Here is a 22,751-nt window from a genome sequence, read left to right on the forward strand (position 1 = left end):
CTAATCGCAGATTCCATACCTGTGAATTTGCGTACATAGTGCAGTGGATCCGCACTAATCGCAGATTCCATACCTGTGAATTTGCCCACTCACAAAAATTTATCCGTAACCCCAAAATCAATACTTGGGCCACTTTGGAAGTCATTCTCAGACATACACGGAGTGGCAAAAAATTTGATTCCCTGCCACTCACATTCCCAGTGAGGCTGAACAACACGATGCTCTTCCTTCTTGTTTCTGCTCTCATACTGTCAACAAGTGTCTTTCTGTGGTCTGCCTGGCGCCATGTTTTTCACTATCTATTGTTAGTGAATTCATTGTTTAAAACAGTCCTAAGCATAGTGCTGAAGTGCTGTCTTGTGTTCCTATAGAGCAAGACTGTGATGTGCATTACGGAGAAAATAACTCATGTAAGAGATGCTTCATTCAGGCATGAGTTATAGTGATGATGGCGGCGAATTCAACGCTATGGAAACAATATATATTAAATAAGGTGTCTTTAAACAAAAACACATATAAAATAAGGTTGAGTATTGATTGATTGACAAAAATATTGTGCCCAGAGGCTTGCAGGAACCTAACTCTGCATTTCCCTTAGAAGCAATGGGTCAGTATTTGCTAATTCATGTTCCAGAAATAATAAGAATCAACTATATGTGAACTGAGAGAGAGTGCATAAGAAAGGACAACTAGAGCTTCATCCAGCTCAAATATTATCATTTTTTGGTGAATCTATTATCATTATTTCTTTAACAAAATGGATAAAGTGTCTATTAAAAGAAAACCACTGAGGTAAGTTCTCTGCCTTCAAGTTGCTGAAAGTTCAGTAGGAAAGATAAGATAAATAAGTCATATAACATGAGGCAGAAAGCATTAAGGCCAATAAGAGAAAATCAAATAAAACGCCAAGGACTTCAGGGAAAGAGATTCATTCTCAAACATCATGATTCTTCTCATTCATAAAAGTAGATAAAATAGAGACTGAGTTAATGCACTGAATAAAATGTCTTACAAGCAATTTTTGTTAGCAGTAGCTAGAGAATGGGTAACTGACCATTTTGGTGAATGCAGTGGTAGTCCCACACCTGGTCCCTCTCGTGGTGTTTCTAAAAGAGACCCCCGCAAAGATCCACCTTGTGGACTATCAGGTAAAATAAAAGAACATATTCTAGAGGAAATAATACCCACAGGACTAAAAAAAATGCCGCCAGAAAGTATAGAGTCTGCTCTTCCAGGGGAAAGCACTGTGAAACACGGTATGTTTGTAATAGATGTTCTGTTGCCCTGCACAGCGGTGCCTGCTATACCGCTATCACACTTGGAACGAAATATTAGAATGCTTTAGCAAGACGTGAACAAAGTTTCAAATAAATTAAGTGCAAAAAAAGAAAAAGAGATTGCTTCAAAAATCTAAAACAGCAAAGGTCCAATCCTTGTCCAAATAATCAGCAAAGGTCCAATCCTGAAATACCTCTGTATTACCACTTATCTTCTGCATGGAATTATACAGGAGATGTCACTTGGACTCAGTTATCTTCCTCATTGTATTGATATTTTAAGCATCTGGAAAGTGGGGCCATAGCTTATTCAGCTCTGCGTCGTTCCCCCTATTCTTACTCCTGGACCTTCTATAGCTGCTTATGGAGTCAACCTAGATGGCTGGGTTCCAAGCTAAAGAGACTATACTTGAGCATAATAACCCGCAATTTCCAAGAATTTTGGAAATGAGTAACTCTTTAGGACCCACACCACTTAAATCCATTGTTAACATCTCGATATAATCTGAATGTCTAAGCTATGAAGGCACAGTAGCATAATGGTTAAGAGTACAGATTTTGAGTTCACACAATCCAGGATCAAATTCCACTTCATGAGCTCGACAAGGATCAATCAACCTAATCACACTGAGCCAGTGGTTCCCCAACTTGGCTACACGTTAGAATCACCTGGAGAGCTTTTACAACCCTATTGCCCAAGCTGCACCGCACACCATTTAAATCAGGATGTCTGGGAGTAAGAGGAGGCATCAGTACTTTTTAAAGATCCCCAGATATTCCAACGCGCACCGAAGACTGGGAACCCCTGCTCCAAGCCCTTGATACTTAAAAGTCTAGTCCACAAATCAGGAGCATCAGCATTATCTGAGGGTCTGTTAGCAATGCAGACCTCAGACCCCACCCTAGACCAAGCAGATCAGAATCTGAGCTGCCATTAGATCCCCAGGTGGTTCAGTACACATTAAAGTGTGAGAAGCACTACAGAGTGTAAAGTTTGAGAAGGATTTGACCCCCCATTGGAATCACCTGGGTACTGATTTTTAAAAGTAAAGCCTGCATCCTGCCCCCAAGACTCTGATTTCACTGGTCTTGGTGTGGCCAGAGCATGGAGAGGGCTCAATGCTGCCCAGGTGATTCCAGTTTAGAGCCAACTTGAAAAGCACTGCTCTAAGTCCTTAGTTCCTGATCTGTAAGAGTTGCTGCCAGCATTAAATAAGACATTTATAAAGAAGCTGACATAGTGCTTAGCACACAGCCAGCACTTCAGAGTTATAATAGTAGTCATTATTAAGTGTTAATTAGTGTTAGCTTTAAAACAATTAATGACAAATGAATCTATGTTAATACAAAATTCTGTTCGATACTGAGAAGGGCTTCAGCAGTTCTGAAACAGGAATAGATGAAACCGTCCACATAAAGTGAGGCTCAGGGGCTTGTCTTGGGTCTAGTCACATTAGAGTAAGATCTTTCTATCATTTCCCTAAGCACACTTTCTTGGTTAGAGTTCAAGAAGGACTCTATTCTTGCTGAGTTAAAATCTAAAATGCATAGTCAGAGTAAGGATTTATTAAGATGCAATACTCAGAAGAGAAGGTCAAAGACCTGCATCAGGCCAAACCTTCAGAGGGTATTTCTTTACAGGCTTCTATTGGTACAACAGAGCGAGAGATGGCTCATATAAGGCCAAGATTCAGCTACATTTCTCCCATCCAAGTATAAACCAGGTCCGACTCTGCTTAGCTTCCAAGATCAGACAAGACTGGGCACATTCAGGGTGGTATGGCCGTGTGCTGAGCTACATTTCTCATGAATGAGAACAGCCATGAAATAGCCGAGGAAGTCCAAGGAGCAGTGTTTCTTGGCAGTGTTAGTACAGCAACTTTTTACCTCCCCTGAAAGTAACCTACACAATAATGTCTGCATTTTGAGCAGGTACCTTCAGCCTAACCACTGCCATCTGCCCAAGGCCGAGACAATCATGCTGTACCAAGGACAATTTAGAACCATTCCACTAGACCTGAATATATGGGCAAAACTCCCCTATGCATCTAGAGATCACATCAGAGTGCTATTGTTGGAAAGTAGACAGCTCTAGGCAAAACAAAAAAATCTTAATTAAAATAATCAAATCGAAGTGAAAGAGTGTAAAATACTCTCTTACATTAAGTTCTGACTCCTTCATTAACAATCTCCTTTCCCCTCCCTCACTGGGGGCCGACTGGTCTCTTAGCTGGTCCTTCAGGACACCTAGTAAATCTCAAGATTCTTCCACTTTGTGTTCCTGCTGCTTGAAAGACTTCTCCCATATGGAGAGGATCTGACCCTTCAAATCATTCAGATCTTTTCTTGAATGTCCTAAATCGGGAGGTCTCATAATAGAACTCCCCATACTCTTCAATTTTTCTTCAAAGCGTTCTTATTACCTGACCTTATATTTTATGTTTATTTGTTTATTGCCTCCCACTCCCATCTGAATTTAAGTTCATAACCAGTTTGCTCATGGTTTTCTTCCCAATGCCAAGGGCAATGCCTGGAATGGAACTGATGTTCAGTAAAGGTTTGTTGACGGAAGGACTTCCCTGGTGGTCCAGTGCTTAAGAATCCACCTTCCAATGCAGGGGACGCAGGTTTGATCCCTGGTCGGGGAACTAAGATCCCACATGCGGTGAGGCAACTAAGCCCACATGCCGCAACTACTGAGCCCACGCTCTGCAGCCCCTGCCACAACTAGAGAGAAGCCCGTGGGCCGCAACAAGGAGCCCCGTGCACCACAACAAGGAGCCCGTGCACCACAACAAAAGATCCCACATGCCACAACAAAGATCCGGAGTGCTGCAGCTAAGAACCAACACAGCCAAATAAATAAAATAATTTTTTTAAAAAAGATTTGTTGACTGAATGACTAAATAAATGAACAAGTGGATGATGAGTGAATGAAATTTTTAATTTGACATAATAAAAATAAATGCCATGACTATTAATGGAAATGCTTCTAGATCATTTTTTATTTTAGTAACCACAGGCCATATAAGTAATAAGAATAAATGATTCTTATGAATTTTTCAGAATTTCTTTTCTCCTGCACATTTGAATTATTTTTAAGAATAAAACAAACTATGTTAATCTACTCACAAAAGAGGAATGATTTTTTTTAACTCTTGTTCTTCACTTATGCTTGCTCTCTTTATATCACAAAAATTATACTAAGATTATGATTTTTATTCCTTACCTGCCAGTAAAATTATTCAGAGAAACACTATTGTTTAACCATATTTTTTTTTACCTTGGGACCAGGCAGTCCGCTCTCTGAAGAGTTGTGGCATCCAGTTCAAAAAGGGATGCAATGTCATTTCCATGTGGGACTGAGACCAAAGTGTACATGATCTTCTCCCCTGCCTGGCGTTTCTTCTTTGCAGTTGGAAGATCTCCATCTCTCTGTTGAGGAAGTACAAGGTTTTTTACTTTAATATGTTTCCTACTAAACTCTCCAATTAATTGGAAGATCAGTTTTAAATTTGCATTTATTTCTTCATTGGATTATAGTGATGTCCAGTTCACATCATCCAGAAAAAGCAGATCGGGCCTGAGAGCCTTTCAGGTGATTATTATTAACAGTGATAAGTCACACATTCCAGAGGGATGATTTGACCTGGGCAAATTATCAAGGCACTAAGAGTCACAATAGTTTTGATCCCTTCCCTGGTATTAAACCTATTATCACAGTAGTAATTTTGACCATTCCACATTTAAAACAAACACAGAGAAGAAGTAGTGTGTTGAATCATCTAGAGTTCGTAAATTAAAGAGTAAGCATGGAAATGTTTCAGAGCTCCTGCCTAACTCCCAAAAATCATTGGGATATTAACTTGGAGGGAGGGGGAATCAACAGCAACATTCCCATTCAGTTCATCAGCTCATTCCATTAGATCCCAGAACATACTATAATGGCATATAAAGTGAAATCAAATGGAATAGAAGCCTTCAGATGATGTGAAACTCAGTCAATATTTCTAGCACACTCCTACCATTTTAAGCAAAAAACAACACAAGACTGATGGTTATGTATTTTCACTCGAACTTCCCCAAGTTCCAGCGTCCCATGGAAGAATCTGATGTATAAGAAAACCAAAACATGATACAGCAAATGTAATATAAGCTTGGTAGTAAAGTACATAAATATAATTACTTATATATAATTATTAAATCAAATTAAATTTGAAAATGAGAGAGAAAAACTGTCATTGTACCATCACAGGTAGTTGAAAGAAAATAGGTGGGAAGGGGTGCTCAAAGGCAAATGAAAGCCATCCATATCCAAAGACAAGCATTTCTTTAAAGGCTGCCATGACAGTGAAATACTACACCTGGTCATTCCAAAACATTCACTTGAAGCTCCATCCCAAGACTGTGAAAATCATTTTCCTTGGGTCAGTGAACCCTTGCAGTTTCATGCTGGTGTCTTCTGTAAATGGTGCACAAATTGGTAGCACCAGTTAACTGTGAATGGGCAGAGGAACTGCTAGTGTTCTTAAGAAGGAACAGGATTGCTATCTGCTAAATCTCACATAGGCCAGCAGTATCTGGTAGCTCTTGTCATCTCTGATTTATATGTTTTCTGCAGAGATCTAAGCTCAGACTTATATGAAGACAGGGGTCTGGAAAACTCTCCCCAGGTGGTTTAACCCCCATAACAGTTGTTTCTTACCAGCAAATGTGAACTGTGTTCATTCATCAGAAAAAGGTATACTTAACTTACTATACACTAGAAGTGAGTGTAGGGAAATAGGAGAGAAGGAAATGCAAAAGCAGTAAGTAAACCCCACTTCTGAATTGATATAAAAGTTCTCACAATACCAAAACCATTCCCTTGACTGTTCTCACTAATCTTACCACAAAAGTTTAAGAGAGAGGAAGATGAGCATTATTTCCTTTAAATAAAGACATGAGTGCAGTTACCTACAGGAGATGAAGGATGAGGGAAGAAGCAAAGGAAAGAGGATGGAGAGCGGGGAGGACCAGAGTAGAAAAAGAGGGAGGGAAGAAGAGGGAGAGAGGAAGGAGGGAGAGGAAGTGGAGAGGAGGGAATAAAAAGGGAAAAAGGAGGGGGGAAGAGGAAGGCAAGGGGAGCAGTGGGTGCTATAGTGAATGCTCAACCCCATATTCAACTAGCCACGCCTCAGTCCAAATTAACCAAAGCCAGCAGCCTGGTCTGCAGCCCTTAAGCACTGAATTAGTCACTCCTCAAAGGGCAGGCATGAACTCACGGTTAAGAACCTCCTTCCCTGGTGGCACAGTGGTTAAGAATCCGCCTGCCAATGCAGGGGACACGGGTTCGAGCCCTGGTCCGGGAAGATCCCACATGTCGCGGAGCAACTAAGCCTGTGCGCCATAACTACTGAGCCTGTGCTCTAGAGCCCGCGAGCCACAACTACTGAGCCCGCATGCCACAACTACCGAAGCCCGCACGCCCAGAGCCCGTGCTCCACAACATGAGAAGCCACCGCAATGAGAAGCCCGCCCACCGCAACAAAGAGTAGCCCCCACTCGCCACAACTGGAGAAAGCCCGTGCGCCGCAACAAAGACCCAATGCAGCCAAAAATAAACAAATAAAATAAATAAATTTATTTTTTTTAAAAAAAGAACCTTCTTTAGGTCTTCTGAAAAAATTCTCATGGGTCAGGAGACCCATTTCACAGTGATTCACAGTGATCTGCGTTGAGGGCATGGAAGTCTGTGAACTAAAGACAACAGTCTTTGAAGGGCAAAAACACCATCACATCCTGAGAGAGGAAAACCTAAATGTCTTTAAATAACCCAATAAGAGTAGTCTGGCCAGACAAATAAGTCGGGAAAGAAGGCTGCCTGGGTAACATAACAGCTTAGGCTCATGGAATATCAAGCTTGGGAGGGATCTTTATAGATCATCTGTGAGCTAAAAAGACTTCTTCCAAATAAGTCTCTGGCAGCAGCTAGTCTAGTGAAATACTATAACTTGTAATTTACTCCTTTGGGTCTTGAAAACATTAGTCTTTAATTATTCCCTACTGAAATTTAGACAGCCTTTGTACAGTTTTGTTTATTTCCTATATTTCAACTCTCACAGTGGGTTGGGAGAAAGAGTCTAAAGAAAGAGAAATAGCTGGAGCGAGAAAGTAGGAATGAGGGAGGGAGAAAGAAAGGGAAATGAGTGTGGACACTAGAAGAAAAATAGCAGTGTACAAGAAAAATATGACACCAAAGGCAATTTCCATGAAAGAAATAATTGATAAACTGGTTTTCATGAAAACGGGTTTCTTCTGCTCTGTGAAAGACACTCTCAAAAGAATGAGAAGATGAACCACAGACTTGGAGAAAACTATTGCAAAAGACATATCTGATAAAGAACTGGTGTCCAAAATGTACAAAGAACTCTTAAAATTCAATAATAATAAAACAAATAATCCAATTTTTAAATGGGCAAAAGACCTGAACAGGCACTTCACCGAAGATGACATACAGGTGGTAAATATATACATGAAAAGATGCTCAACATCAAATGTCATTAGGGAATAGCAAATTCTCTAATGAGATATCACTCAAAACAATGAGATACCATATACACCTATTAGAATGGCCAAAATCCAAAACACTGACAACACCAAATGCTGACGAGGATGTGGAGCAACATGAACTCTCATTCATTGCTGGTGGGAATGCAAAATGGTACAGCCACCATGGAAGACAGTTTAGTGGTTTTACACAAAACAAAACACATTCCATACCATATGATTCAGCAATCATGCTCCTTGTTATTTACCCAAATGAACTGAAAAGCTATGTGCACAGAAAAACTTGCACCGCAGCATTATTCATAACTACCAAAACTTAGAAGCAACCAAGAAATCTTTCAGTAGGTGAGTAGGTAAATAAACTGTGGGACATCCAAACAATGGAATGCTATTCAGCACTAAAAATAAATGAGCCATCAAGTTATGAAAAGACACAAAGAAATCTTAAATGCATCTTGAAAGAAGCCAGTGTGAAAAAGCTACACACTGTGTGATTCCAAATATGATTTGGAAAAAGCAAACTTATGGACACAATAAAAATATACTGTGAATATACTGCCAGGGATTGGGGGAGGGAGGGATGAATAGGAAAAACACAGAGGAGTTTAAAGGCAGTGTAACTATTCTGTATGATCCTATAATGGTGGATACATATCATTATACTTTTGTCAAACTGATAGAATGTACAACACTGAGAGAGAACCCTAATGTAAACTATGAACTTTGGGTGATAATGATGTGTCAAGGCAGGTTTACCAGTGTAACAAATGTACCCCTCTGGTGAGGAATGTTGATAGTAGGCTGTACTTGTGTGCTGGCAGGGGTATGTGGGAACCCTCTGTACCTTCCACTGGATTTTGCTATGCATCTAAAACTCTCTTTAAAAAGTGTCTATTAAAAAAAAATAGTCAGAGAAAATATTTGTAAATTATATATCTGATAAGGGACTTGTATCCAGAATATATAAAGAACACTTACAACTGAATAGCTGTAAAGACAAATAACCCAATTAAAAATTGAGAAGGGACTTTGCTGGTGGTGCAGTGGTTAAGAATCTGCCTGCCAATGCAGGGGACATGGGTTCGATTCCTGGTCCGGGAAGATCCCACATGCCACGGAGCAACTAATCCTATGCACCACCACTACTGAGCCTGCGCTCTAGAGCCCAAGAGCCACAACTACACAGCCTGCGTGGCACAACTACTGAAGCCCGTGCACCTACAGCCCGTGCTCCACAACAAGAGAAGCCACCACAATGAGAAGCCCGTGCACCACAACTAAGAGTAGCCCCCACTCGCCGCAACTAGAGAAAGCCCACACACAGCAACAAAGACCCAACACAGCCATAAATAAATAAATAAATAGATAGATAGATAGATAGATAGATAAATAAAAATTGAGGAAAGGATGCGACGACATTTCTCCATAGAAGACATACAAATGGCCAAGAAGCACATGCAAAGGTGCTCAATATCATTACTAATTAGGAAAATGTACTAGGATAGTTATAGTCAAAGACACAGACAATAACAAGCGTTAAGATGTGGAGAAACTGTAACACTCATATATTGCTAGAGGAACACAAAATGGTATAGCCACTTAGGAAGAGTTGGGCAGTTCCTCAAAATGTTAAACATATAACCAGCAATTCTAATTCTAGGTATCTACCCGAGAGAAATGAAAGTATATGACCCCACAGAAACTTGCACTGAATGTTCATAGCAGCTTTATTTACAAAAGCCAGAAAGTAGAAATAACCATCATCCAAATGATGGATAAACAAAATGTGGTACATGCACCAAATGGAATATTATTTGGCCATGAAAGGAATGAAGTACAGATACATGGTACAACCTGCATGCACCTTAAAAACATTATGCTAAGTGAAAGAAGCCATGAAAGAAAGGCCATATATTGCATGATTCCACCGATGAAATGTCCAGAAAAGGCAAACTCATAGAGACAGTAGATCTAGGTTGCCAGGGGCTGCTAGTGGATACAGGCTTTCTTTTGGGGGCGGTAAAAATGTTCTAAAATTAGATAGTGGTTATGGTTTTACAACTCTGTGAATATACTAAAAACCACTGATCTGTAATTCTAAACATGAGAATTCTTATGGTATGTAAACTATATCTCAATAAAGCTACTGAAGGAAGGGAGGAAAGAAAAGAAAAGAGAGGGGGGAGGGAGGAAAGATGGGAGAGACGGGGAGACAGAGGGGGAGGGAGGGAAGGAACAAACGAATGAACAAACTAACTAAAACAATGAAAAACAAGTGTGCTGTTGCGTTGATCTCTGCCATGCAGCTCAACATGAAAATCCAAGTGTTATACTAAGATAGGGATAGCAAAGGCGCAGTCTTCCATGAAGGCTCTGAAATGTAATGGTGACACAGGAATCACACTTCTGCCTGACCCCAAACAACTGAGTCAGGAAGGTCTTAAGAAGATCTACACAATCTTCTTACATAGGGCCCAGGAGAATACCACGTGCAGCTATGAACTCCTTCCCTATGGTAAAAATGGTGGTGACGTCTGAAATTGAGGATAATAATCACTATGATGAGGAAGAAGGCAGAGAAAGAGGAAGGGAGAGATTTAAGAAGAGGAAGTGCTAATTCTAAAAGAAAGAAAAGGAAGTTTGCTGTTTATTACATCTTAACATGAAAACTTGGGGGGAAACAGACGAGGAGAGTTACAGTCACAAAGAAATATTATGAAAGAGCTCTTTTCTGGATTTGGCAATGCTACTGCAGCCAAAAGAAAGAGCCACCAACATAATGAGTGTTATTAATACATGTGAGGGAAGATTGCCTCAGAATGTAAGAATGCAGAAATAATGGACGAGATCAGTCAGTTGTAGAAAAAAACTCAAAGGATTTTTGTGAATATGTAGGCACAGGGATTTGAGCACAAGTGGTTTAAATGGAGTATTAGAAAGGCACAATTAAAATATGATTTTAGCTAAGGAAAATAAAATCTAATCAATTACGTTGAACCATATTTGAAGAAAGGCTTTATTAACAGAAGATAAGCATGTAACCTAAACAAACAGAGAGTCAATGAACAAGAATTTGACAGTTTCTCTCACCGCAGGCTAGGGTAGATGAAACAAATTAGTATTCCAGTTTTCCTGGAGGAATTCCATATCCCTGAAAGGCATGTGTGTCATCTAATTTCCTGAGCTCTCCACGCCAATCTTCTAATCATAATTTAGCTTTTGATATAGATTTTCCTTCAGGGAAAATGCACTAACTGACCCAAGGATTTAGATCTACTTAGCAACTGACAGTTGGCACTGTGGTTTATACATCAGTCATTTGTGAATTCATTTCGTGGAATCAATCCTCCTGTATGCACTGTCCTTTTCCCCCTTTTGAAAGGCTAATAAAATGAATTTTCTAGACTTATAAAAGGCGAGCAGATTCAGGTTCCAAGAGATTGCCCTCCTACCCCATCCCCCTTGGTAATATCTCCCCGTGGGATCCTGATAAGAATAGTCAAAAGACCTCTCTATTTTGACACTCTTACAGTGAAAAATAAAAATCTTTTCCATAGAGAAACCTCACTTATTAGGGCTAGCTAAAAGAGGTCACTCTAAGTTACTCATACTATTTAAGAGCTGTGGTTTAATTTTAATTACCTAGGATAAGTGGAATGTACCCCCAAATAATTTGCTTAGGTCTTTGAGGAAAAAAGCTTTAATGAATAGATAAGTTCCATTTATAAATAGCATAACAGTTGTTTATGTGTGAATAAGAGCTCCTAACACATTTAGAAGTTTTTTAAAACAGTGCTATAGTCTTAAGCATTCTGCTATTAATCTCTTGTACTCTGTTAATTTGCTTAACAAGCTGTCATAGCAGTTTGACAGTAAACTTCAAGCCAGCCCCTTGGAATTTTTTAAATAAAATATGAATAATGAGTTATAAGCATACAGTTTTTAAATAAATGGATCAAGCTTCAATATCAAGAAAATTAATATTATATTTCTACAATATGAAGGCAGTTCCGTTCAAAATCGTGTGCTTGTGACTTTTGTTTACAAACCCACATCTCTTTTTAAGTAAGAAAAAAGACCCCAAAACACTAGTTCTCTGCAGAGAATTACAGAAGCACACTGCCCTCCCTCTTTGCATCATGAAAAGACATTAAGGTACAACAGAGCTTAAACAGGTGTGAAATTTAACAGCATCTCAGTCTCCAAAACACTCTCAATTTAGGGAATGAAGGGCTGCAGAATGTTAACCTAGTCTGCTGGGCTTTTAGAAAACTAGCATTTTCACTTGGAAGGAAAGGCACACAGCCTCGCAGATTATACAAATTGAAAATCCCGTACGAGAAGCCAGAGGATGCTAATGGCTCGCCAGCTTCTCTAGCTCCTGGGGGCCCTGCCCGCGGCGCACAGCAGGGAGCCTCCTGTTACACCTTCTCTGTTGCCTCATTTGTGAGTCATCGCATTTTCAGCAGAGACATCACGTAGCAATTCTGCTGTGAAGAGCCAGAGACATTCGGTAAGAAACAATGTCTGCGTTTTCAGGGCCGATTCAGACCTGTGGCCACGGCAGCATAACTTTGTGTAGGCATCTGTGTTTTGGTCCAGACCCTCTGGGGCTCTCACTGCAGACTTTATGGAACAGACACAACCCTGCCATTTAAAGCTGCAAACCCTTCTTCTCTTGCCACGGTTCCTTGACAATCGGGTGCTCTCAAACTAATTCCCAATATGACCCTTTTTTCTTTCTTTTCCTTATCATCTTACCACTGATGAATACATAGTAAAACACAAAGAAATGTGCGGGTCTTCTTTCAGGATCTGGTACCCTCCCCCAAAAGAAAAATTCTACAGAACAGAATTTTCAAGTCTAGTTCAGCAAAGTTTCATGCTTCCTAGAACATTTCTGTTTAACGTATGTTTTTGCACAAAGACGGATGGTTCTCAAAGGGAGAGAGTTTGGCTCCCCAGAGACGTTTGGCAATTTCCAGAAACACTTTTAGTTGCCACAGCTTGGGCGGGGGATGGGGGATGGAGAACAGGGAGACCACTCCTGGTCTCTAATGAGTAGAGTCCAGAGATGCTGCTAAACATCCTACAATGCAGAGAACAGCCCGACCACAACCAAGAATGATCCGGCCCGAATATCAGTATATCAGTATTGCTGAGGCTGAAGATCCCCAGCACGGACAAAAGACAACCCCTGGAAAGATCACATTCCACAAAAATAAGGCAATGTTAAAACGGGTGGTGAAATTCCAGAAAAATCTCCTTCAAAGAGCCATTTGAAAAGATGCCAGTTTTCACGGAGAAAAAAAACTAACGACTTTCAGGTTCCCAGCTGGGCTTGATACAGTTCCAATATTTACAGGGTCCCTGTGGATGCTGTACATTTGTAAGATTGGAAATAATAGACTTCTTTGTAGAATAAATACAGCTATTTGGGTCTTAATGGGAGCTCTGACACACTCCGCCTCATTTCAGCAGTATTATCCATTAACCTCTGAAACTTCAAAAATGGAAGGCAACATTTGATAAAGGTTTCTAAATTACAGGAAAAATATTAACTGGATATTAAATAGACAACATAGGGAAAATTAGGAAAGAAAATAATTAGCGTGGTCACAGGGAACTCAGTGTTACTGGAACCCAGATCTGAGGTGAGATAGCATTGTTTTGGGAAACTGATTTCATTTTTCACAGGCTACACTCTAAACGCTCCTCTGTTTTCTTTTTTAGACAGAAACATCATCATTGCTAGATGGTAAACGGCGTATAAAACGAGAAGCCATATTGTTAGCTTTACTGTTCCATATTCTCAGTTTTATTTACTTTCAAGCTAGGGGTTTTAGAGAGAAGGAAATCAGATGTCTCCAGTTGGATGTGTCTCTGAGATGACAGATGAGATCCAGTCATAAAATTCTACAGCAAAAGCAATCCCACCTATGTTGTATGCAATTAAAGTATTGCTAGTAACACTGCTTAAACAGAAGAGTCCTCTTTCTCACCGTTAGAGGAGGATAAAGAAACTGTACTTCGGAACACAAAGGAAAAATATTTAGCAAGTCTAATCAAAAGCTTGATTAACACAGAGTAAACTTCACCATGGATTTATTACTTATTTATATGCTCTGTGCTGCTCCATAACCCTTCATTCACTGTATTCTCCCACTCAGCTCTGCCCAGAATGATCGGTAGCATCTCCAAAGGGTATGTAGCCAAAAGGAGATGAGCCAGAGATTTAATTCAATTGCACAATTTGAAGCTTTGATATGATGACCTTTGAATAGAAACAACTTACATTTTTAGCCTACTAACATCTTTTATTCAGAGAGTTTCCCATTTGTCTGCTGGCATTTTATGCCCATGGCATGCAGGTGAGAGATGTAGGGCAAACGTCCTCATCCTATCAGACAGGTGAAGAAAATGAGTCTCAGGAAAGCTACCTGACTTGTCCAAGGCTACACAAGTTCATGGTGGTGCTACAGTAGAGCTCCGCTGTCTCGACAGCACGCTCAAGAAGTCACAGAGAATATCACAGAAATGAACCTTGACAAAGAGAAAAGCAGTCCCCGACATCCGACAGCTGGCCTGGTGGATGAGCCAGGCCTTGCTGTTGCTAGGAGCTGACCTGACACTCAAGCTGGGCCATGGTGTTCTCCTGGTGAACATGGACAATTTCACAAAACAGCAACACCAGACAAGGTCACTTCATGACTGGAATGGATCAAGACGAAACAACACCACTCCCTGACCATATCTGAACACCGACAGGCTGTGAACGTTGTTCAAGCCACAAAAAATGACTGTCCTCTAGCAAATATGAGCGACTGCTGCTTCTTTAGCAATTACAGACCTAGCCTGCCCTACCGACAGATAAAATGTATTAAGATACCTCCTCTTCCTAACAGCATTCCCGTCCACAGCAAAGCCCCACTTCTTTAAATCTTCCCCAAAATCAATCGCACAAGCCCAATTCCTATAAGATGTTTTTTCTAACACCTTCTTACTCAGAAGCAGCACGGTTCCCCATAGTGTGTGTGCAGTGGGTTATAAACGCCACTTGTATGGGTATTTTCCTGGTGGTCTCTGGCCGGAAACCATTGAGACCATCGACAAGCTTATAGGAAGAACCAAAGAAACTATGATTCACACTTTGCTTTTTAAACATGGCTACTGATAGCATTTTCCTAAATCATAGGAAGGTAAGGACCCAACAGTCCTGCTACAGCTATTTGAAAACCAGGGGGAGAAAAGCCCACACAGACGGATAAAACTGAATCATAAATAAAAGATCCAATGGATCTAACAAACCTACTTCTATATTTAAAGACATTCTGACACAAATTAAAGTTTTCACCTGGGTCAGTGACCTGATACTTCGCTTATTTCTATTGTAAACATGATAATCATATGGAGAGAGGAGTCAAACAGGGTTGACTCAGGTCCAGAAATTCTTATTTGATCCATCTGCCCCATATCCTCCTAAAACGTAAATCTGTGCGCCAATGTAAAACAGTAGTCATTTTAATGAAACGTTCCAACAGTTTCTATCAAAGAGCAGAATTTGGGGTGATGCAGTAATAATACCTACCCATTCCAAAAGGGATGGCAAAATTCCTAACAAAACTGTATTATAGACTGATAGACTGTGTCTATTTTATATCAAAATATCTGGCTAAATTGCTTTTAAAGAAATCCAGCCCTGCTGAGAGTCACACACAGAAAAGGCAGTAGACACCATGGGGCAGTGGACAGTAGCTGCAGAAGTAATCAAAAATATTGATATAACAACAATAATAAAAATGATTGATAATAGCAAACACCAAAAAAAATCCAGCGCATCATCCAGGCTTTATTTGGATCACATCAAAATATCCTGAATTTCTGAATTTTTTAATAAGTTTCAGGTGTACAGCATTAACAATTCGACATCTTATATACTACAAAGTGGTCACCACCACAAGTCTAGTTGCCATCCATCACCATACAGTTTCACCCATAACCCACCCCCATCCCCACTGGTAACTCCCTTCCCCTATGAATTTTTTATTGAATTAAATCATGTTGTCATTGTTAAGTCATATTCTTTCCAAATTATGATGAGATGAGCAGGATAAATAATAATAAGTATTTAAAATGAAAACTGGGTTTAAAATAAGATTGCGAATTTTTTTTGAGTAGCACACCATAGATTATTAGAAATTAGAATTATCTAGTTACTGAACACTTCAATTTCTCCCCATAAATAGAAACCAAATTATTTTGAATTGAAAAGGATTGTTCTGCTGTCCTATTTTAATATTATGCCACAATTCCATTCCTCCTTCCTAATTTCTATGAACTTCTGAAAACTAAACCTAGACCCACCATACCTCCCAAATCCAGCTGCCTTCAGCAGTCTGTCATAAGTGGCCTCCAAGTTGCTGGAAATCTCCCTAAACACCCACTTCTGGTCATCTTCTTATAATCTAAGCCAAATCATCATTTACTTTTTATCTTCGATCCACAGCCTCTACTTGGAGAATCTCTCTCAGAGCCCTAGTCTTCAAATTTTCTACTAACTTTTCAATGTGTTCATATAAAATATAAATAATATGCTTGTATTTGACGGGGAAAAAACCAATTCTACTCACCACATTTTTTCCTTCATTTTGGGCATCTCGATAATCAGGGTTAAGCTAAAAACAAAAAACAAAGCTAGTTTTGAATTGCTATTAAAAGCACATTAACAAGACCAGTGATCTTTAATTCCAGTACACTATTGTACATTTAACTAAGTTTAACATAAAAAGAGGCTAAGAAAGAAACGGTTAGTAAATACCTTCAAACCCTAGTGCAGGAGACAAGAGTTAAAATGCCAAATTTATGGCCTTTGTTTGTATCAAACAGTTGACATTTTTGAACAAGTGAGAGCTGACAGTCTCACCACCTCTTAAGAAGCATTCAAGAGAGTTCATTTTGCCCACCACAAAATCTGCTATTGACCAATAATGCAGACACCGATTTCTAAAAATAGACCAAAGGAAAGTTTTAACAATGATTCAAGATCATGCTCCACACGTGCTATACACACAAGAAAAGAAAGCCAAGCAAAAGAGGATCTATATATCCGCTATGTCAGCTAATGCATGAGGACTATTTAAACTAACAAACAAGAACACATGTCTCAAACAGATGGAGAGATAGAGAACAGTATGGAGGTTCCTTAAAAAACTAAAAATAGAACTACCATACGACCCTGCAATCCCACTACTGGGCATATACCCTGAGAAAACCATAATTCAAAAAGAGGTAATTCATAATACCACAATGTTCACTGCAGCTCTATTTACAATAGCCAGGACATGGAAGCCACCTAAGTGTCCATCGACAGATGAATGGATAAAGAAGATGTGGCACATATATACAATGGAATATTACTCAGACATAAAAAGAAATGAAATTGAGTTATTTGTAGTGAGGTGGATGGACCTAGAGTCTCTCATACAGAGTGAAGTAAGTCAGAAAGAAAAACAAATACCATATGCTAACATACATATATGGAATCTAAAAGAAAAAAAGGTTCTGAAGAACCTAGGGGCAGGACAGGAATAAAGACGCAGACACAGAGAATGGACTTGAGGACACGGGGAGGGGGAAGGGTAACCTGACACGAAGTGAGAGAGTGGCATGGACATATATACACTACCAAATGTAAAATAGATAGTTAGTGGGAAGCAGCCACACAGCCCAGGGAGATCAGCTCGGTGCTTTGTGACCACCTAGAGGGGTGGGATAGGGAGGGTGAGAGGGAGACACAAGAGGGAGGGGATAAGGGAATATATGTATACGTATAGCTGATTCACTTTGTTGTACAGCAGAAACTAACACAACAATGTAAAGCAATTATACTCCAGTAAAGATGTTAAAAAAAATAAAGAACACATGTCTCTGGGTTGGACTGCGGAGTATAGGGGTCATTCCAATGAGAAAGCATGAGCTCTGCACATGCTGCCTGTTGGCCCACATATTTCCAGCTGCTTAGCATCCGTAACTCCTGACTCCCACCTGAATACACAGTTTCAAAAAGATGTCCTCGCTGATCATTTGTAAAGCATCTGGTTTAGAAGGTGTTTTCTCAAAATAACAAGTTGTCCAATTGAATGTAATCCTATTAATGTCAATTGGTTGGTGTATACAATACACAACCCCAGGTAATTAAAGTCACCACTTAAGATGTAAGGCTGGGAGTCTTTCTCAGCATTACACTTGGCTAGTAGCTCTGAGGAATGCCCCTCCCAACTTATCACTAAATATTAATGACGGTACTGAAAATGATCAAAAACAAAGCAAAACACTCTCCATCTCATTGAAGACTAAGGCTGAAAACCATCTGAACCCCCAATCATCAATGAATTGACAGTAATTATAAAGCCGACAGTGCTGGGGGAGAGGCAATAACTCCCCACTTGTCATGTCATGGCAAACCTCAACCTGACTTCAAGCTAGTGGCCGGGTGAACACAGTTCAGAAGATACTTGGTGCGGTTCCACTATGTGCCCCCAACCCAGAGACCCCGAGTATTCACCAACCAAAGACCTATACAGAAGTGCTTCTCCATCACTGAGAAGCTGCTGTGAGATGGAGCAGAAAATTGTTTCCCCCATCCTCCCCCCCCACTGTCCACTACCTCTGTCTGTCTTCTCATGGCCAGAGAGATACAGCAAAGCTCAGAAAGCAAATGGGCAGAAAGAAGAGAAAGAACTGTAGCTGCTGTGGGCTGGAATGTCGCTGTGCGATAAAGGAAAAATAGCAGAGGGGCCGGGGAGAGAAGCAGCCTCAAGAGAGTCCAGGGACGCAGACTTGACACCTGCTGGAACTGGGAAGTACATCAGGACCCTGCAGGCTGCCCTGCAGCTGAAGATTTAGCAAGAGGACTGAGAAAAAAAGAAATGGAACAAAAAGACCGTCCACTCAACCGTTCTGCTTCTGCATGGAGCTCACTCGTCTGAGGACAATAAGGGAGGAAAGCAGGAAAAAAACAACATGGGACTGCTTAAAAAGTATGTTTAAATGGGGGGGAATTCTTTCTCAGAGTCTTTCTGAATATTATCTATGGTATGATACAAAATAACTTTTCAGGAAATGGTTTGGCATATTCAAGAAAGTGCAAGTAAACATTGCCTCCATATGAAGACAGCAGAAGATGAACTGAAAAATATAATATAAAAATCAGATAAATAATAAAATAATATAACAAATAATCACAATATAAAAAGAAGTTAAATTAAGGAGGATCTCAATAACAATGAGAACATAAATACAAAATTAAAGTCCATGTCAGCAGCAGGAACAAGCATAGTTGACATTACTGGAAATGAGTGATGCACAGGATAAAAATGGAACAGCTATCTTTCACCATAGAGGAAAGGTGTAAAGAAATGAAAATTAGGAAAAAGGAAATAGTCACGGAGGACCAGAGATTGGGGTATCAACTAATGAGCAACCAGGATACTAGAAGGAAGAGAAAATCAGTGGAATACAAGCAATAATCAAAGATTATGGAAAATAAAGCTCTCCTCAGCTAAAGAAAGAACTGTGTATGCGGAGGTAACCCTGATTTCCAGGAAGATCAACTAAAACAGGCACATTCATTTGAGGATGATGGGAAAGGTGGGGGGAACAATGGTAGGGACATAAAATAGGGCCAGAAATTAGGCTTAGACAAAATGCATATCATGTAACAGGAGAATGGATGAACAAAATATGGCGTATTCAAACAATGGAGTACTAGTCAGCAATAAAATGACGGGCTGCCAATGCACACAACAAGGGTAGGTCCCAGAAATATATACCATGGAATATTAGTCAGCCATAAAAAAGAAGGAAATCCTGTCATTTGCAACAACATGGATCGACCTTGAGGGCGTCATGTTAAGTGAAATAAGTCAGCCAGAGATAGGCAAATACTGTATGATCTCAGTTATATGTGGAATCTAAAACAAACAAACAAACAGAAAACGAACTTATAGAAACAGAGATCAGATTTGTGGTTACCAGAGGCAGGGGTGGGAGTGGAAGAGATCAGGGAAGGGGGTCAAAAGGCACAAACTTCCAGTTATAGGAAAATAAGTCCTGGTAATGTGATGGCGCATGGTGACTACATTTAATAATACTGAATTGCATGTCTGAAAGTTGCTAAGAGAGTAGGTCTTAAAAGTTCTCATCACAAGAAAAAAAATTTATAACTATGTGTGGTGATGGATGTTATCAAGATTTACTGTGGTAATCATGTCAATATAGATATATGTCATATATACATCTCAAGTCATTATGTTGTACACCTGAAACTAATACAATGTTATATGTCAATTACATCTCGATTGTAAAGTGAAAGAAGCCAGACATGGTATGACTCCATTTATAGGAAATCTAAGAACAGACAAAACTAAACTGTGGTTAAACAAATAGTTAAACAAATCAGAAAGTGAGTGGGAGAGGAGTGGCTGGAAGGCAGAACCAAGTCCAAGAGCCACTGGACAGCAGTCTTTCAATTTTCAGAGCAGACAGACAACGGGGGTGGGGGAGGGATGATAAAACAGGAATCCAGTTACAAGTTGCCTGTTGGTGCTAGGCCAGCAATTGGGGAGATCTGAGGCTGAATTTTATTTTTCTATGGAGATGCATACCTCAGGCTCCTTAAATTCCCTTGAATTATGAATAAACGAATCAGTCCCAAAACAGTATTATTCCTGCTTTTGGAATCCAACAGTGAAAGGTAGAAAGTGAAAAGACAGTGACTTAACTGGCCTCCTGTCTACTGATTCATCAAACTCAAAAAGACACACTTTTACTCAGTAGTAATGAAAGGTCAGCATAGTGCACAGAAGGGGTTTATTTAGCTCTTTTAGTCAAGGATCACTGTTTTAGGGAATTCCCTGGCGGTCCACTGGTTAGGAATTGGCGCTTTCACTGCCAGGGCCCAGGTTCGATCCCTTATCGGGGAACTAGGATTCCCACATGCCGTGTGGTGCAGCCAAATAAAAATAAAATAAAATGACTTAAAAAAAAAAAGGATCACTGTGTTATATTCTTTTGTTTTCAGTTTGAAGAATTCAGACTTTTCTTTTTAAATTAAAAGATACATACTAAAATTATAGCTAAATTATATTCAAAAGATATGTAACATGTTTAACCAGGATATACCTATGGTCAAAGCTTTCATTCAGTAAGCATTTAGACTAGTTGGTTAAAGACACTGTAAAGTATATTAACTTCATGCTGGAAGCCATGACATATCCATAACTATAATGTGTACAGAAACAGGAATTAACGTACCTAAGTCAAACAGGAGTCATGTATGCCCTTTAAGACATAGGTCATATTCTACCTTAAAGACAATGTTACTTTCTAAAATTGTCTTCACACATTTCACCCTCTTAGGATCACCCAGTTCAGCTCCTGAGGGATGTGTGTGGAACCAGATTCCAGACTCTGGTCTGGAAGGAAATGCCATGGGCCTTAGGAAAGGTCGCCTAACCTCCATGGAACTCAGGGTCCTCATCCAAAGAGAAAAGCCTATGACTAAAGCCTAATCATACTAATTACATGTCATTAAATTTTATATATTCATGTCTTTGGCAACAATACTAAAGACGGTGCCGATCAGTTAGATTTCGCCTCATCTTGTGTCTCACAGGCTGCAATGTGGCCTTTTTTATATAAAATTATTATTTCAGGGACTTCCCTTGTGGTCCAGTGGTTAAGAATCCGCCTGCCAATGCCGGGGACGTGGGTTCGATCCCTGGTCGGGGAACTAAGATCCCAAGTGCTGCGGGGCAATAAGCCCGCGGGCCACAACTAGAGAGAAGCCCGGGCACCGCGATGAAAGATCCCGCGTGCCGCAACTAAGACCTGACGCAGCCAAATAGATAAATTTTTTAAAAAAATATTAAAAAATAAATAAGATTATTGCTTCAGTAAATTCATTAAAGTGATAATAATAATAATGAGAAGGAGGAGAAGAACAGGAAGACGAGGAAGGAGAAAGAGGAAGAGGAAGCACCCAAACAAATCTATGGCTACATAAATTCACCAAAATTAACCAAAGGCCAAGTAAATATACACTTTAATATATGTTTCACTTATACTGCTGATTTCCTACTCTAACCATAATAACCACAGTAATTAAGTAATTAGACTAAGGATGAATCCAAAAAATACATTTCTAAAGATGGGGGAAAAAAAGACATAGTGATGTGGAGGTTCCTGAATCTTTTAGGGCTTTAACGGAAACGTTTCCTTATGTTAAAAAATAAGTTATAAATCTGGCATTGGAGAGAGAGAGATCTAATATGCTACTCAATCATTTACTCAATAAATCTTAATAGAACATCTATAATGGACAAAGCATGGTGGCATACGGTATTTTAGCAAAGACAAAGAGAATATGGTCCCTGACCACAAGACCTTACAATCTAGGAGGGAAGAGAAGACATAAATACAGTTAGCGGTAATACAAAATAGAATGTGACAAGAGATATAAGACAGGAATGCATAATTTATAAATAATATAGGTCAGAAGAAGGAGGGATCTGTGGTGGGCAAATTTGTTGAAGAATTATTCATGGAGAAGGTAGTATATGAGCGAAGCCTTGAAGGATAGGTAGAATTATTCAATATGACTGGGAGAGAAGGAAAGATTATCTATATAAAATTGATTCTCAACAAGGACCTACTAGATAGCACAGGGAACTCTGCTCAATACTCTGTAATAACCTATATGGGAAAACAATCTGAAAAAGAATAGGTATATGTATAACTAAATCACTTTGCTGTACACCTGAAACTAACACAACATTGTAAATCAGCTTCACTCCAATATAAAATAAAAGTTAAAAAAGAAAATAAAAACTAAAACTGCAAAAAAAAAAAAACAGAAGAAGAAGG

At 39.6% G+C, this 22,751-nt stretch overlaps 1 protein-coding gene across 1 annotated transcript in view; it reads right to left on the reverse strand.

The window, feature by feature from the left end:
• The window catches only part of ITPR2 (inositol 1,4,5-trisphosphate receptor type 2), a 525,336-nt gene that overhangs the window by 377,453 nt on the left and 125,132 nt on the right, over positions 1 to 22,751 (reverse strand). Inside the window, exons 10-11 of the mRNA XM_029205992.1 lie at positions 16,457 to 16,501; positions 4,561 to 4,712 (exon numbers count right to left, since the gene is read on the reverse strand). Coding sequence (XP_029061825.1) covers positions 4,561 to 4,712; positions 16,457 to 16,501 — 197 coding nt within the window. The remainder of the gene's footprint in view (positions 1 to 4,560; positions 4,713 to 16,456; positions 16,502 to 22,751) is intronic.

Source organism: Monodon monoceros, unplaced genomic scaffold (genome assembly GCF_005190385.1).
Source record: "Monodon monoceros isolate NGI ecotype Baffin Bay Population unplaced genomic scaffold, NGI_Narwhal_1 Super_Scaffold_6, whole genome shotgun sequence".
NCBI classification, from domain to species: Eukaryota; Metazoa; Chordata; class Mammalia; order Artiodactyla; family Monodontidae; genus Monodon; species Monodon monoceros.